This window comes from Mustela putorius, unplaced genomic scaffold, assembly GCF_011764305.1.
Source record: "Mustela putorius furo isolate JIRA1106 unplaced genomic scaffold, ASM1176430v1.1 tig00000095_pilon_pilon_pilon, whole genome shotgun sequence".
NCBI lineage: Eukaryota > Metazoa > Chordata > Mammalia > Carnivora > Mustelidae > Mustela > Mustela putorius.
Window position 1 is genome coordinate 13,241,711 of NW_025421280.1, and position 17,070 is coordinate 13,258,780.

Sequence of the window (17,070 nt, forward strand, 5' to 3'; positions counted from 1 at the left end):
GTATGTGAGGTTTCTTTTTTCTTTTTCCTAAAGCAACCTAACAAATAAAGAAGGCTTAGCAATCACCTACTAGCCATCCATCTATCCACTCATCCACCCATCCAACCTGTTCACCTGTCAAGGATTTATTTACATAATATAGAATGTAGGATTTGGGGTAAGGAAATAATCAGAAGAAAAATGCAGTCAGCAATAACCCAGAGTTCCGGACTAACGGAAGAGAAGTACCTGTAATTATTGATACTTTATAGTAAAAAGCAAACCTTGAGATATATACAAATCAGAGGAGCCCTGGAGAGTCTGAAGGGTACACAGAGAAGGTGGCATTGAACTGGCTCTTACAAGTTGGGGGGAAATGGGAGAGAAGGAATGAGAAAGGAACTCCATATAGAGGGAGGAACATTGTGAGATTTTTCTTATCAAGGATAGGTACTGTAAACACAGAAGCCACCACAATTGCTGATAAAAAAATCAAGGATGACAAATCTGGAGACATTCTTTGAATCTCTTGAAAGTCATTTTACTGGAATTGTCACTAAGGCATTCTATCTGCCCAGCAGCAGACAGAACCCTCGCATGTATGGCTGAACGGGGAGACTTTCTTGTCCTTGAGTTGGTCTACCTGAAGTTTCACCTGGGTTGTTGCATGAGCATGCCCTTCTGCCAGAAAAGTGACCAGATTTGCATGCGTTTATCACAGTTTTATAAATCTTGAGTTTGTCAACTTTTCTCTTTTTTTTCCAATTTATTTTATTTTATCTCTTTTCTGTGTTCAAAAATTCATTGTTTATGCACCACACCCAGTGCTCCATGCAATACGTGCCCTTCCTTCAGAGTGTCAGCCATGCTCAAGCAACTGCTATGCCTTTCATGAGACAGAAGAAACACCTTGTTTTTCCTGTACTCAGATCATCCCAGTTAAGTTGAGAAACTTTAAGGAAAAAAAAATAGAAGATAAAAATCCATTTCAGTTAAAAAACAAAACAAAACAAAAAAAGCCTCCCAGAATTTGTGGAGACCCCATTGAGTTTTTTGGCTTAACAATTGTGTCTTCAAGCCATACATCAATGATGGTGTGCCAATTGTGAGTTAGAATAATACATCATGAGAAGGACAGTGCTCTCATGATATATGGGCACAGTACATCATTTCAGCATCACGGCTTTGATGATGTATGGCTCCAAACCACAATGAGAGTTTAAAGGAGCTTTTAGCGACCAGACAGCTTTAAATTTCAAATTTTCTAAAAATTAAGGTCTTCTCAAGTCAAATAAAAGCCAGATGATGGAATCTGTTTCTGTATTAAGTGTCCCTGCCCTCTGAGAGCCTGGGCATGTGTCTTTCCCTCCTGGCTATAAGCTCAGAACATAGAAATAATGGGCAGAACATAGAAATAATGGGAAGGCTCTTCTTCCATTTTTCCTTCATAAGAGCAGAAGCTCAGAGAACTGAACAGACAAGAGCTATGTTCAAGGCGTCTGTTTTGCCCATCTATTCCCCCCCATCTTCTGCACGGCAAACCCAAGTAGCTCATCATCGTAGTGAAGTACTGGGTCACAGTAGATGATTTTCTGTTGTCTTCGTTTTAAAGAGGGCTTCTGCTGAAACACAGAACAAAACGAGCACATAAAAAGTCGAACAACTTCCTTACCCATTGCTCACCAATTCGAAACAGGGCCCACAGGAAGACAAACTGGCCGTTTCTATCACTTGTCTTTGTAAAACCAATGCACTGATTGCAAATGAGAAGACAACTCGAAGGTGACTGACATCTGGGCTGTTCACCCAGAGTGGGAAATGGGGGCTGTTGCTTAGTTCCGTCCCCATTCCTGTCTTAACGATGCGTCTATAAGATGCTGATGTTGCTGAGGAAAATATACCGCTTTGCTTAAAAAACGCTCACTTTTGGGGGCAAGGAAATCGCTATCCATTAAGAAAGCAGGTGTTGGAAGAACCTCCCCTCCTCCTCTGTTTTTTAATCCTACCGCAGTACGCGAAACAAAATGAGGAATCTCCCTACTGTTTGTATAATAGGCCCAAACAGGAACAGCAAGAGACAATTACATTTCAAGTGGCTTCTTCCATTTTCCTTTACTAAGTGAATTAGAGGCAAGCATGGTGGTGGAGAGGCTGCCATGTGGAGAGAAACATCTGGGCAGGAGGAATTAACACAATCTCCCTGCCCATTATCTTGCCTCTAGTTTTTTCACTCCTTGAGCTTCCTCCACAGATTCTAATTCTCAAATTACAATAGATTTTCAATGTCTGCCTCTTACTCCTCCCTGACTTCCAAAAGGCAAAACATCCTGTTTTCACCAAATAGAACTTTTTTTTTTTTTTTTTTTTTGGTCTCAAAAAAGTTCTGTGCTCTCCCCACTTCTTATGTAAGTAGCTTACCTATATAATCTGGGTATCAAAAAGGAGAAATAAACACATCATCTGTTATTCCGAGGCTGAACCGTCTCAAGACCTGGTGTCTCGAGAGAGGTGGACTATGTCATCGCTGGTTTGAAGATTCCCCTAAAATTAATCTGCTTCTTTTCTATAAAGAGAACACTGACACATCATTTAATGACTTTTTTTTTTCTCATGAGTCAGATGCTTTACTTAAACATCTGTTGTACTATCGCACCATTCATCCATCCGCTTCTTAAGTCATTATCAATTATACCAGGAGCTACCATATCTGTGAGAACAGTATGTTCTCGTAACCGTTCACAGTGCTGTGGGCACATTAGCACATCCAAAACACGAAGACATAAGAGCTATGATTGTCTCCATTTTTCTAGAGGAGGAAATGGGGCTTACTGAGAACCAGTGAATTGTCCAGGGTCACCAAATCGATCATAGTGGCAGAGTGGAGATTCTCGGGCAGTTTGGTGGGATGTCTACATGCTGTCTTTGTGACACCACTGTCCTTCCCAACTACACAGCCAGCATTTGGGTGAAACGTGTGTCTGGGTGTATTTGGAATAGTCCAGGGTTAGGCCTGTCATCATAAACAGGCCAGTGTAGTTGTAGTGCCTCTTTTCACGCTCAGAAGTTCCACTGTAGACAGTAAATGCTGTGGTGCCCTAACTAGCAGCATGGTTCTTGCTAGGCAGTCCTACTTCTGCTGATTCTAAGTATTCTCACCTGCCTCTACTAGGCAAACAGAGAAGGAAAGGCAGGAGGCTGGCTTTGGTGATGTTCTTGAGACAAGGTGGCCGGCTAACTCTGCTCATGGGCTTATTGCCGTTTATGTATCTTCTTTGAAGAAATGCCTATTCCTACTTCTCCTATTTTTAGCTGGAATGTTGTCTTTTCTTACGTTGTAATAGTTCTTCATATGTCCCATATACCGGGCCCTATCAGATATATGATCTACAAAACTGTTCTCTCATTCTGTGAGTTGACTCTTCAAGTTTCTTGATGGTAGCCTTTGAAGCCCAGTGTTTTACATTTAGATGATGATCGTCCTCTTCCACTTTAAGGACCCTGGGCCCAGGTGAATAATCTGAGATCGTCCATACTCTTTCCCTTTTACCAGCAACTGGTTAACAACCTTAATCTTTCTACAACCTACTTCTCCCTTGCCAAGGAACCTAATGTATTCACAAGTTCAGGGATCAGGGTGTGAACATACTGGAGGGGTCATTCCCTGCCCATGATCTGCAGTGGTGTTTGTTATTCTTTAGAATCAGATTCGCCTTCAGAGGTCACTCATGGATCTGAGTGAGGAGGTTCAAGTGGCAGCAGCTGGTGGTTGCAGGACACTATTTATGGAGGAGCCCAGCTCTCTCCCTCTAGTCTTCCCCACCCTTTCCCCTTGCCATGACTGTATTGCTTATAATGAAAACGCACTGTATTCCAGCAAGGGCAAAAGACACCAGTGTGACAACATCGACCATCCTCAAGTGAGTATGAGGTAAAGTAGGTGTGTTCAAAAGGGAAGGAGAAGCTCCATAGCACAAAAGAGGCAGAGCCTACAAAAATGTTGGCAGGGTATGAAAACTCAGAGAGATCCGCATTTGGAGGAAAACTGAGAGAGAACAGGGTTTTTAAAGCTAAAATGTGCTGAAGCACAGGGGCCCGAGAAAAGGTAGATCTCCTGCTTGATGGAAAGAACTTCAGTTTAATAAATGAGGGAAATGAAGACTTTTCATTGAACAACTTCGTTCATCTGTATGATATCGGGCATGTCTTCCAACTAGGAGGAAGTAAGATAGAAATGGAACTCAGGAGATAACACTGCTCCAAGTGAATTGAAATTTCTATGCAAAGGCCGGTTCTAACCCATGATCCCAAAAGGACTTGCAGATGTGGTCAAAGACATGACTCAAAAACCACAGAGCTTGAGAGAGGCATCAAGGAGCTGCAGCAACGAGGTGTCCTTGAATTTGGAGTGTGTATGTGGGGGAAGCTGTGTGGTCTCCTAAGAGATGGTGTCACGACAGACTCGGGTTCAGATTTCAGTGCTTGGTCACTCTCTTGCAGGAGCTTGGGCAAGTTGCTTAACCTTGTTGGGCCTACTTTGCACCTGGAAATGGTAATGAATTTGTTAGTCACCTTTTGGGAGTATTAGAAGGCTTCATTGAAATGGTGCAAATCATCCTAAGGACTGGTAGGAAGCGAGCCTTCAATAAATGCTCACAGCAATTTCTGGTACTGAAGATAACAATGATCATTGTGCAAACCAGTAGGCTGAGGAAACTTCAGCCAGTATTTCCACAAAAGTGATTTCTGTCCTCCACCGCCCATATCACCATTGATTTCTTTGCACGACTCCTTTTCCTTAGATAGTTGTCTGTGTTTATTTATCTCCCTTTCCTCACCTTCCTCTCTCTCTTAATCCATATCAGTTTTTTGTTTTTTTTTAATAATAGGTTTATTGAGATATAATTCACATGCCATCAAATTCACTCTTTCAAAGTGTATAGTTCCAAATTTTTCTAGAATATTCACAATGTTGTACAACCATCATGACTAAATAATTCTAGAATATGTTCATCACCCCCAAAAGAAACTCATGCCCATTAACAGTAACTCCTCATTCTTCCATGGAAAATGCTAATCTACTCCCTGTCTATATGGATTTGCCTATTCTAAACATTTCACAAATGGAATCAGACAATATTTGGCCTTTTATGCCTGGCTTCTTTCATGTTGCATAATTCATTTAGCATAACTCTTTGACTTAATGGTTCTTCATTCCTGTTTATAGCTGAATCATGTTCCATTGTCTGGCTGTACTGCATCTTATTGATGCATTCACGACTTGATGGATATTTGGTTGGCTTTCCCTATTTGGCTATTGTGAATAATACCGCTATAAATATTCATGTGCAAGTTTTTGTGTGGACATAGGTTTTCTTATCTCTTAGGCACATGCTTAGGCGTAGAATTCTGGGTTTACATGGAAACTCTGTTTAACTTTTCAAGGAAGTGTCAAGCTCTTTTCCAAAGCAGTAATACTCTTTCACCTTTCTGCCAACAGTGTAGGAAGGTTTTAATTCTCCATATTCTCGCCAACACTTGTTATTGTCTTGCCTTTTTTTTTTCTCTCTCTAATTGCCATTCTGTTGAATATAAGGCAATATTTTCAGTGTGGCTTTGCTTTGTATTTCACTACTGACTAATGATGTTGACTCTGTTTTTAGTTAACTGTTTATCACCCTGATTGCACTGAAACCAACTCAGGTTTTCAACACTGACACTGATGATTATTCCTTCCTTCTTGAAATTTCTTCCTCTCTCAACTCTAGCACTGACACTTTACTGACTTTCCTCACTGTATCGTTGAGTTTTTTTTCCTTCCCAAACTACAAATGTTTAAGTGTCCCAATTCTGAATTTTTATATCTGCCCACTATTTATTTTTCCCCAACACTTATCTTTACCTGCAATTAAATTGTGTATGTATTTACTTGTATATATTGCATTACCTATTGGAATGTAGGTTTGTGGGGGGAAGGACTTTGTCTTGTTTGGTACTGGTTCCTAGAGTAGTACCTGGTTATAAATAATTTTGCATGAATAACCGTACTAGAAGAGTATAAATAGATGTTATATAAATAAGGACCCAAGATCTCCATTATTAAATAAGTTTCCCAGTTGCTAATTGAACATAATTAAATGCATTCAGTGTGGTTCTTGTCTAATACCTTAATATGCTTATGAGCCTTGTGAAATTTTACTTGACCATGAAACCTTTTTTAGTGTGAAATAATATGTCATGGCTTTTCTGAAGTATTCTTCTAACTCAAGCAGCTAAACTGCTTGAAACACTAGCAAAATTTAAATTCTAGCAAAAAATAAACCCTGGTAAAATTTTGGGAGGGCTTTGTTAAGTATAAGTTTTGCTACCACTTAGAAAGGTAAGTGGTGATCACCAAGGCTCTGTATGTACTCACTAAGGACAAGTTATGTCCAAATACCGCCATGTGTGCCATTCATAGTGCTTTGTTTGTTTTGTTTTGCTGGAATACCATTCTATTGAAAGGCCGTGGTAATGGTATTTGTTCACAATAGTGAAGTTGTGAGCTGGCTTTATCATGATTTCCTTTCTCTGAGAAGTCCAGTGTGTTGTCAGGATCTCGTGATCAGTCTGTCACTTAAGAATTTATATCAATATATCAGGCAGGGTTGAGGTCTGTGCCCTTGGGGAGAATCACCTATATGGTGAGCTGTTTGTTGTCATCAGTGTCACAGTAAATCTTAGTGGCTACCAATGATCAGGAATGACATTTCCAGGACTGGGTGATAACAGAGCTTATAGAGATAGCCCTGAATACTGTCCCAGCCAGACAAGGTAAAGAAAAGGAGACATAGGATGGGCCTGGATTCTGGAGGTTCCCCTAATATAATATTAAGTCCATAGCCGGGACTGTTTCATTAGTGCACCACAACAAGCCTATCCTTAAGGATAAGGCACAGAGGGTGACCAGAGTGCAGGAAGCCAGGGAGCTTTTAGTAATAGGAGGTCTTCCATAACCCAGTAGAACAGACAAAACAGTGAGTGACCCTGGTGCCTCTGGTCACTTTTGGCAGGAAAGAGCTCAGGAACCAGATGGATAGCCTAAACAGAGGACATTGTCACCACCTGGGAGTTTGCTTGAAATGCACATTTTGGGGGCCCTGGAGGTCTGTGTCTCACCAAGCGCAGATGCATGCTCAACTTTGAGAACTACCAGTCAAAGCAATAGAAAGGAGCTGCAGCCGCAAACTAGAACTGTACCCCCCACTCCCGGAGCTTCTTAAATCTCTCCCTTACTAGCATGCGATCCAGTCCCTGGAGGTGATCTCTACTTGGTCTGAAGGGGAAAAAAATGATAATTCAAAAAAGAAAATAAGATAATAGTGCTGTAGCTATGTGTATTGAGTGCTGATGATGCTTTGCACAGACTTAGTGGATTTTGTTTTGTTTTGTTTTGTAGATTTTATTTATTTATTTGACAGACAGAGATCACAAGTAGTCAGAGAGGCAGGCAGAGAGAGAGGAAGGGAAGCAGGCTCCGCACTGAGCAGAGAGCCCAATGTGGGGCTCGATCCCAGGACCCTGGGATCATGACCCGAGCCGAAGGCAGAGGCCTTAACCCACTGAGCCACTCAGGCTCCCCCAGACTTAGCGGATTTGAATCCTCTTAATGACCATGTAGGGTAGACACTGTTCCCATTCCTGCTACAGCTGCGGATACAGAGATCCAGGCCCTTCTGAGGCAGGGGCCATGGACAGTAAGTGGTTGGTTAGGGCTGACAGCAGGCAGTTGGACAGCGGAGCCCTGGTGTGGAATATCTGATTATTCCACGTACAAGGAAGATGGTGGGTGGGTGGGTGGGTGGAGAGAAGAAAGGAAGAAAAGCAGGAAGCAGGGTAGAAAGGTAGGAAGGATAAAAGGAAGAAAGGAAAAGGGAAAGAATGAGAGAGGGAAGGAGAGCTTCAGGTGTGGGAAGCAAGGGTTGAGGGAAGCCTCCTTCCCAGGTGGGCTCTTGCCTTGAACTGTGACATTTTTCTGGTCTCACCTTGAAGTCACCCAGCTTGTGTCTTTCAGAATATCCAGCCCAAGCGCATCCTCCATTGCTTTCTCCTAAGGCTTTGGTCCACGGGCAGTTTGCAAATTTATGTGTTCCCCATTTATTTGTTCCCCTTGTCTTCCTACACTCACGCAGTCTTTGTAACTTAAGTATACATTTGTCCCAGTTACTGAGCAATCCGTGACTGCCTTCATCGACTGGAGAATATTCTGGCAAAAACATGTCCTTCTTTGGGGGCTGTGCACTCAGGGGCTGATGGGAAGCTCCTCTGCCTTCATTCACCTTGGACCGCCTTGTCCCTACCTCTGCTTTAATAGCATATCATTTTTCCCTTTCTTGTGCAGCGAAGCCACAGGGACACTTAATCTCACATTCTCCAGAGGCCCTTTGGAAGCTCAGAGGCTGATCTCCGTAATCAAGAAGGGGTGGGTGTGATCAGGGACTAAGTTTGATTCTTTGTCTGCCTCTCTACATTTAGGCTTTTCATTTTCACATTCCTCCCCACGGTTTGTAATAAACGCAGGAACATAGCTCAAGGGCAGGAATGAGGTTTAACTTGAGCTGCGGTACAATAGAGGCTATTTGGAAAGTAAAACTTTCAAATGGCAGTTTAGCCTTGAAGAATATACTGAATTAGATATGCGATGTGCCTTGATTCACGATCTCTGCATAATAGCATAGCTCTGTCTATTACCTGGGTGCTTTCATAGACTGGAGACACAGGCTGTTTAATAGATGGAACTCATTGAAGGAGCGTCGATGCTCATGAAGAGTGTGGGGACAAGAGCCACAAGCCCTGGGTTCCTGCATAGACACTGCACCTCCTGCGGGGCCTTGACCACTTCTGAGGGTCGATTTCCTTACCTGTAAAGGGGTTCTCAGAGTAGAAGTTGCCTCATGGGATTATTCAGAGCAGTACATGAGATCAGTGCTAAGCGTAGATCTTTCTTATCACAATAAATCAACGTTTAATAAAGGAGAACTATTTGTATTACTTTTAAATGAGTTTTGCTGGAAAAACCTTAATTCTGTAACTTGGCCCACACCCTTCGCTACCGTCACTTATTTGCTCCCACACAATTCTCCCTTGGCCAAGTCTCATTTCTTGTCACTTTCAGAGTCACTGTGGTCACCTGTCACTTCACAGCACTGGCTAACTATAGCCAAGACTGACAGCGATGAATAATTCCACAGACCCCCTAAAATGTTCTGGCATTTCACTCCAATTCTCATCCATGCCACCACATCGTTCTCTCTTGTTTTAGGCCTCTCTATTCTCCATGGATTTCAGATACAGTTACTGAAGGTGAACATCCTCCTCCTCTGAAAAATAATCTAGCAGGAACCAATGTGAAGTAATTGGGCTTCATGGGAGCATCACTGTCAAGTCTAGAAATATATGGGGAGATAATCACATTTCATTTTTTTTCCTCTCTCATTCATTTTCAGCATGTTCACGTCCACATTCTTCCGAGGAAGGCTGGAGACTTTCAAAGGAATGACAGCATCTATGATGAGGTGGGTCTCTTCTCTCTGATCTTATTGCGTGATCACAGGGGCTGTCGGTGTGAGGAAATCAAGCTGATGAACCAGGTATCACCCTGGATCTATGGACTTATGTGGGATTCTGCCCAATATGACTTTGGAAGTGGCAGGAGAAGCCAAGGAGCCAAGAATGTCCATGACAGGAACCAAAGACAAATGAATTATAATGATTTTTTTTTTTTTCCAAATGAAATGTGGCAGAAACCAAGTGTCCTTGTGATTTCCTCCCTCTCATTTCCAAGGACACTAAAGATTGTGTGGAGATACAGCCCAGAGTCTCCACAGGAGAAAATCTATAGTGCTGCTGACCAATGAAAATCAAGCCAACTCATAGATTATTTTTCTAGTCAAATGCTCCATTTAATTTTAACTCAGCTTCTCTCCCCTAATAACATTTATTCAAAGTGGAACTTTGAATTATCATCCACAGAACCTAGTTGGCTTGAATGATAGGAGTGCTGCCCATGTATCATAAACATTTGAACAGTGAACTGATTTCTGGATATTTCCATTCAAAAATATAAATGTGAAACCACTTACAGAGATGAAGTAGAAAGGCGATCTGCTCCTACGGTCCTCTACCTGGGGAACTTTGGGGGTCTGTGTGCACCATGTGGGGTAAATAACCTATAATGGATATGCTGGTGTAAAATCCTAGATGGATGATTCAATTTAACTACTTATTCTAGCCAGGGAAGGGCACATATGTTCCCCAAATGATCAGATGGCAGAGGTGCCCCCAGTGCTTGCCTGGAAAGGGTTTTGAGGCTGTTTCTGGATGAAATAAAGACAAATGCTGTGATTGATTAGCTGTGTCTACCACAGGTGTCAGATAGGAAAGGGGTACCAGTCCTGCCATCTTTTTGACACTACTCTTCTAACCACTGGAGAACAGTGCTTCAAGTACATTTTTAAAAAAAATTTTGGTTGTTCATCGTGTGGCCCTACCCCTGTGATTATCTCCACCTGGTTTTATATTTGTAGGTTTTTTTTTTTTTTTGTATTAGTGTGTCTTTTTTTGTATTTGTAGTGTTTCTTTGCAGTAATTGGATATTGAAATGGCTACCAAGACCCTAAAATAAAGAATGAGAGGTCATCAGTTAATAACGAGACTTACAATTAATTTTTCTGGGACTCACTGGTTCCTCAGAGGTGACTGGTGATCATGCTTTTGGGACAGCCCTCACTATATTGTGCCTCCTGTGAGCTGTAATAGGCCTGTGCCGAGTGGAAACCTTCTCGTCACACCAGTAACTAGAGTACTGGCTTTTGGTTCCTAAATTCCTAAGTACTGGCTTTTGGACCAATTGCTACAAATCTCCACTCCCCAAAGATCCCATCTCTAGACATTCTGACCCAGCAGATTGTGGGGGCACATTGTTGTCAGTAAGTATGGGAGCATAAGAAAGTGCCCAGGAGATTCTGATTATGGCTAGATTTGGGAATAGTCTCACAAATCTCTACTTTCTGAAAGTTCTATCCTATAATATTATAATTTGAACTTGCTTTCGTTAGATGTGGAATGTGACTTGGAGTTAGTAAGGGCTTAGTTCAAGCTGGAAGAAAATCAGAACTATGGAGTAATTATAAAGAGATGCGTCTTTTAAAAAATATGAGTACTGATCTTATTAACATAAACTAAGGTTAATAAAATGTTGCCAAGTACAGGCTATTTTAATGAATAAATTAGCACATGATTTATATACAAGTGAATATTGCTAAAGTGTTATTAAAAGTGCTTGAAAACACTGTTTTCTTAGGCTGAACTGTCACCTTGAAATCTTATTTATATTCTAAATGCACTTGTGACAGGAGCCATGGGGCTACATTTCAGCCCAGTCTGAGACACGATGTCCAATGCTGAGGGTGGCATGTGTCCTTTCTCCCCTCCCTTACACTTTTGCCCTTGTGTGCGTGCTCTCACAGCATCTCTAGCCCCATAGATGAAGCAATACATGTTCCTGCTTCAACCTATTTGGAGAAGCATCTCAGGAGATGGAATTACTGTAAGAGTTCTATTTTTTTTTTCAATTAACTGTTAAGTCTTGCAGTATAGACAGTACCCACTAAGGGAGATTGTGGTATAAAACTATGAAGGGATTGAACTTCAGAGACAGGCAGAATTAGGTTTAAATTCAAGTGCTACCTGCTAATTTTGTAACATAGGGCAAGGCATTAAAGCTCTGTGTTTTATCTTTAAAAATGGAGATAACACCCTTCAAAAGCTCGTTGTGGGGATTGGTACCTACTAGGCATTTATTAATAGGTAGTGGTTCTATTCTTATTATGATCATTAATTTTGTTTTTCAAAGGACTAGCAGTTGGTGGGTAAAGGCAGAATTTATATTCAAAGCCAGGACATTGGATGCTTCCATTCAACACTCTTTTCAGGGGTCAGATTTCCAATTTTCCCTCTGCCTTTCATTACTCATTCTCAGATTCATCTTCCTCTTTGTGCAAAAATATACTTTTCCAGTTTCAGCACGTAATAAGATAATGTCTAGAAAGTGGCACAAGAAACATGAAGCATTGCACAGGCATTATTGGTACAAGACATAATGTGCATTAGACTGAGTGATCTTAATCAGAAATGATGGAGTGATGAGGGACAGCATTCTTTATGCTGATGGGAGCACTCCTTCTAGATTATGTATCTGTCCATGAAATACAGCAAACAGACTTGCTTGGAGGGTGGGGAGTGGGAACGGGGACAACAGGAGAGGGGGCTCCATAAAAAGCAATTGTGTTCCTTCTACTGTGGAAACAGAAAATGATGTGTAAAGGAGTGTCAGATTATAAATCGGCTAAGAATGTGAGGTTCTCCCTGGGCCCTGTTTGAGGAGAGAGAGTGACAAACTGGAGAAGGTTCACAGAAAGATGATTGGGATGGCAGAGTCTGGACATGTTGATCTGGGGAGTAGTGGAAGGTGGAGATATTTTGTCTGGAGAAGGGTGGACTTGCAGGGGGAAGGCAGTGACAGAGTCATTATTTCTAAATATTTGCCAGTAGGGGGGAAAAGTATTAAATGATCTGTGTGTCTTTGATGGGAAGGGGGTAGAAATCTGGGGTTTGGGGGCTAAAAGGAGCCAGATATCAGCTCCATATAATAATAGATCAAATTGACAGAACTTGCTAAACACTTACAGTGCCATGTGTGTGTGTGTGTGTGTGAGAGAGAGAGAGAGAGAGAGAGAGAGAGATTGAGGGTATGTGAGGGCTTCCTTTTCCCAGGTCCATGCAGGCACAGAGTGGATGGCCATGATTCCTCAGGAGGACTTCCACATCCAGTCCTTGGAGGGACCTTTTGGTTCTATGATTCCACTCTTTACCAATCTGGCCCATTGGATCATTCCCTTTATTTTTTGGTTAGGCAAGTTCTGTAACAACTAGTGTGAGCTGTTGCTGTAGTTGTCATCAGAATAATAGCATTTGGGTTGCTGCCTAATAGGACAAAATTTTTTATGTAGCTCATAGAAATATAAGTGTAGTTCTCCTCTGAGGTATGGGTGACCATGATCTATTGATTTTTCTCATTCTCAACCTGCTTCCTACTTTTCCTCCAGTTCACTGTTGCATAGGGATGGCCTACAGGCTCTGCTTGCCTCCTCATATGTATTTTATTTTTCCTGCAAAATATTTTTTAATGACTTTGAATGGTGTTGGGCATCTTATTCATTCTTTGGGTCACTACATCTCCCCCAATTCCCTGTCTCTTAGCAACGCTTGCCTCATATGTTTATGATACCCATCTGGCCACTGAAGCCATTTGAGTTTGAGATCTCTATTTCATGGACTGCACCTCTTCTCTCTACCTATCAAATGTCACCACTCCACAGGATTGTCTGTCTCCTCTACTGTGCATATCACTTCCCTGTAACTTCCGTTTTACCTCCTTGGTTCCTCACATATAGCACTATGGCCCTAGGTAAGTTCTTTAACTTCAGTATACCCTGCCTACCTCTCCAGTTCTTGTTCATTTCATTCTCCCTCACTGCTTGCTTTTGTCAAGTACATAATTCTTGTTCCCACCTCAGGGCCTTGGCACTCATGTTTCCTTTTCCTGTAACCTCCACTGGCTTCCTGTCTTCATCCACATCTCAGCTCAAATATCAGCTCCTTGAAGGGTTCTTTTCATGGATTCCCCCAGCCCATCTGAGATAACTAATCTTTTATCTTCTCCACAATAATTCTATCATATTACTATATTTATTTCCTTCTTAATACTGACCACGCTTGAAATAATTTTTTAGCTTAGTAATCAGTGCCTGTGTTCCCACTATGCTGTAGAGTCTTGGGAATAGGGACCTAATCGGGCAGAGGAGGTCTCCAAGAAATATTTGTTGAATGAATGAGTACATGAGGGAATGAGGCATTGAACTAGAAGAACTTGACATTCTCTACTAGTCCTAACATAATTTAAAGGGAGAGAACATCTTGCTTTTCAGGGGGTCAATTTATTAACTTGGACCTACATTGGGTGAGATTCTGACATGGTGATGTCAGCCATCTGAGGCTAATTTAATGGAGAATTTATGGAACAGAATCTGCTGGTCAGAAATCCGTGTGCACACAGTTCCAGATCGCCGCATGTCAGAAGGACAGCAAAGTAATTATAAACCTTGTCTGATGGCTAAGGAAGTCTGGGAGGCACGTGTCAACATTGATAAGTCATTTGCCTCCCCCAAAATCTAGACTCACATGTCTGCAACAAATACAGATGTGGGATTTGCTGAAAGCAGCCTCCAGAATTCTCTTCCTTTCATTTCAATCTGGATTGTCCTATCTGGTGTTATCTTTATTAGCTCTTCCTCAAGCTTTCTGTCCTGTATGTGTCTTTGTGCATTTTGATCACTAATTTATCTTCCTCATATCAGAGAATGAGTCTCCTTTTTCTCTCTCAAAAATGAGTTCACACTCCACCCTTTTCAAGGAAAAATCTCTTATAAAGTCCTTTTGGTAATGTTTTCCATGAAGATCTTATTTGTCCATTGTTCTCAAACCCTTTCTATATCCATGCTCTTTAAACTTCCATGAATTATGTGAGGCCTTCTCTGAACTCAGTGGGCCCTCCATTATCTTGACAAGTTGATGAAGATTATGATAATGACATAAATGGGTCCTTGGTTAAAAGAGAACATACAGCTAATGTGGGGGAGGGAAACACCCATTGCCTAATGCCATGGTACATCATCTCATTAACTCAGTAAGGCTTAACCTAGCTGTGTGTCCCAAATAAGCAAGTCTCATAACTGTATTAGACAATTCATCAAATGTTTATGGGTGACATTGAATGGTTGTGATTGTGCACTGTATATAAAACCCATTACTGACGAAGGAAGTGACTATTATTAAAGCAAATGGGAATAGCAATCAGCAATTGGACAATTCAACCATGAATTTCATAGACAGAGCAACTGTGGGTTCAAGCATGTCATGGGAAACAATTGCTTGGCTTAACACAATGCATGAACAAAATCAATTTGCTAAAATGCAGGTCATTTGGCCCTGAGGGCTGGAGAAAACTATTATATTGCTTATAATATTTATTGTTGAACTTGGATCTCTTTCACACACCATTTGACAATGGGCTCAAAGTCCATGGGTCCCCAGTTGACTCCAAAAGGGAAGAAATGTTTCAATGAGACAGTTAATTAGCTTCTTCCCCCCCCTTTTGAGTTCAATGATATCTTCATACTGAGTAATGCATTTTTTACTGTTTGAGAATTTTGGAATGAAAACTTGGTTACCTCTTGTTAAGAATAAAACAGAAACTAACATGGAGGACATTGGGAAATGGGGAGGAGAAGGGAGTTGGGGGAAATTGGAGGGGGAGACAAACCATGAGAGACTGTGGACTCTGAGAAACAAACTCGGGGTTTTGGAGGGGAGGAGGTTCGGGGTTGGGTGAGACTGATGGTGGATATTAAAGAGGACACATATTGCATGGAGCACTGGGTGAGGTGCACAAACAATGAATTTTGGAACACATGCACACACAAAATTAATTTTTAAAAAAGCTTAAAAATAATAAAACAGAAACTGTGGGTTCTTCTAAATTCATGAGAACTTTCAAATTTTTCTTAAAAGAATTTTAATTGCAGCATAGTTAACATATAATATTACATTAATTTTAGGTGTATAACCTAGCAACTTGAAAATCATATACATTATGAGATGCTTGCCATAGGAAGTGTAATTATCATCTGTCACCATACAAAGTTATTATAATGTTATGAGAACTTCTACCTCAAAAATCTGGATATTGTATAACCAATAAAAAATATATAGTTAGTGGTAATTTAATTATCTTTGACATCAAATTCTCCCTGTGTGGATCTCTGAATATTCTTTGCTTATCTGTTTTAAGTATAAGAGAATTGGGTAGACATCTGGTTTACCCTTTCCTAGCTCAGATTATTACTCAGATGTCTCTGTCCCTTGGAGAGAGGAACACAAGGTTAGCAAAGAAGCATTTACCTGGTTAAAAATTATTTCTGCCCATTTTTCCTAGTAGAAATAAGAATTCAGGGAGTATACAAGTCATGTTAGTTACTTTTGACTCTACACATAGGAAATGTTGAGAAGCATGCAGTATTATAATGGTGGGCTGGGGACCTCCAGGGATAATCCTGCAGTCACTGGATACAAAAGGAAAAACACTGAAGGAAGGCAGAAGAGTGGCTGGTGATGAGAAGGACAGGTATCTATAGGATGTACCTCAAGGCAAAGGATGACACCACTATGATTTTTCTTGAATTAGGCCTTGACAACTTCCACGGTATACCAGTCTTGTCAGAACTGCTCTCCTCTCTCATTTGAATGTGTTTAATTGCATATTAATAAACAATAAGCAGCAAAAAGTTAGTCAAATGTCATTCTATCCATCATACCAAAGTAAGACCATTCCATGTTTTCTGAATACAGCTTTATTGCCCAGAGTCTTTTCTGCCTTCCCCAGTGAATCCTGTCTCCAAACAGACCTATCCCAGCAGAAATCAATAAAATCACGCTAGATAAGATGCTTTAAGAAGTCTTCGTTGCTGAGATCTTTCTGTCGCAGTTGTGTTTTTAGTAATACAGTGACTACTGCAATCAAACCTCAACTAACATCAGTAAATAGAGATTGGACCATTTGTGTATTTTTCCATTTTAAAATTAAGTTTATATTCAAGGCTCTTGACAAAACTATAACAGTCACTTCATAAGAGTGTTGAAAAATATTCAATAACTTAGGAGCCTGTGACCCCCTAAAAAAAACTATCAATATCACACATAAGAATTTTTTCTAAATCTATTTTGCTTGAGAGTTTTGAGAGAATAGGGATTACTGGAAGAAAAAAATATGTGCAGAAGTGGATAAGTACAGCAAGAAGGAAAGAAATATGATTAAGCATTGACACTTTTCTGTCAATATAAATTATAATGGCCTTAGGGCTCCTGGGATGGCTCATTAAGGAGTCCAACTCTTGATCTCAGCTCTGGTCTTGATCTCACAGTCATGAGTTCAAGCCC

At 40.9% G+C, this 17,070-nt stretch overlaps 1 protein-coding gene across 2 annotated transcripts in view; it reads left to right on the forward strand.

Annotated features, from left to right (window-relative positions):
* FHIT (fragile histidine triad diadenosine triphosphatase) overlaps positions 1–17,070 on the forward strand; it is a 1,433,622-nt gene that overhangs the window by 1,239,460 nt on the left and 177,092 nt on the right. For both annotated transcript variants that reach the window (XM_045088552.1, XM_045088549.1), the window contains one exon: positions 9,462–9,530. In XM_045088552.1, the coding sequence (XP_044944487.1) occupies positions 9,462–9,530 (69 nt within the window). The remainder of the gene's footprint in view (positions 1–9,461; positions 9,531–17,070) is intronic.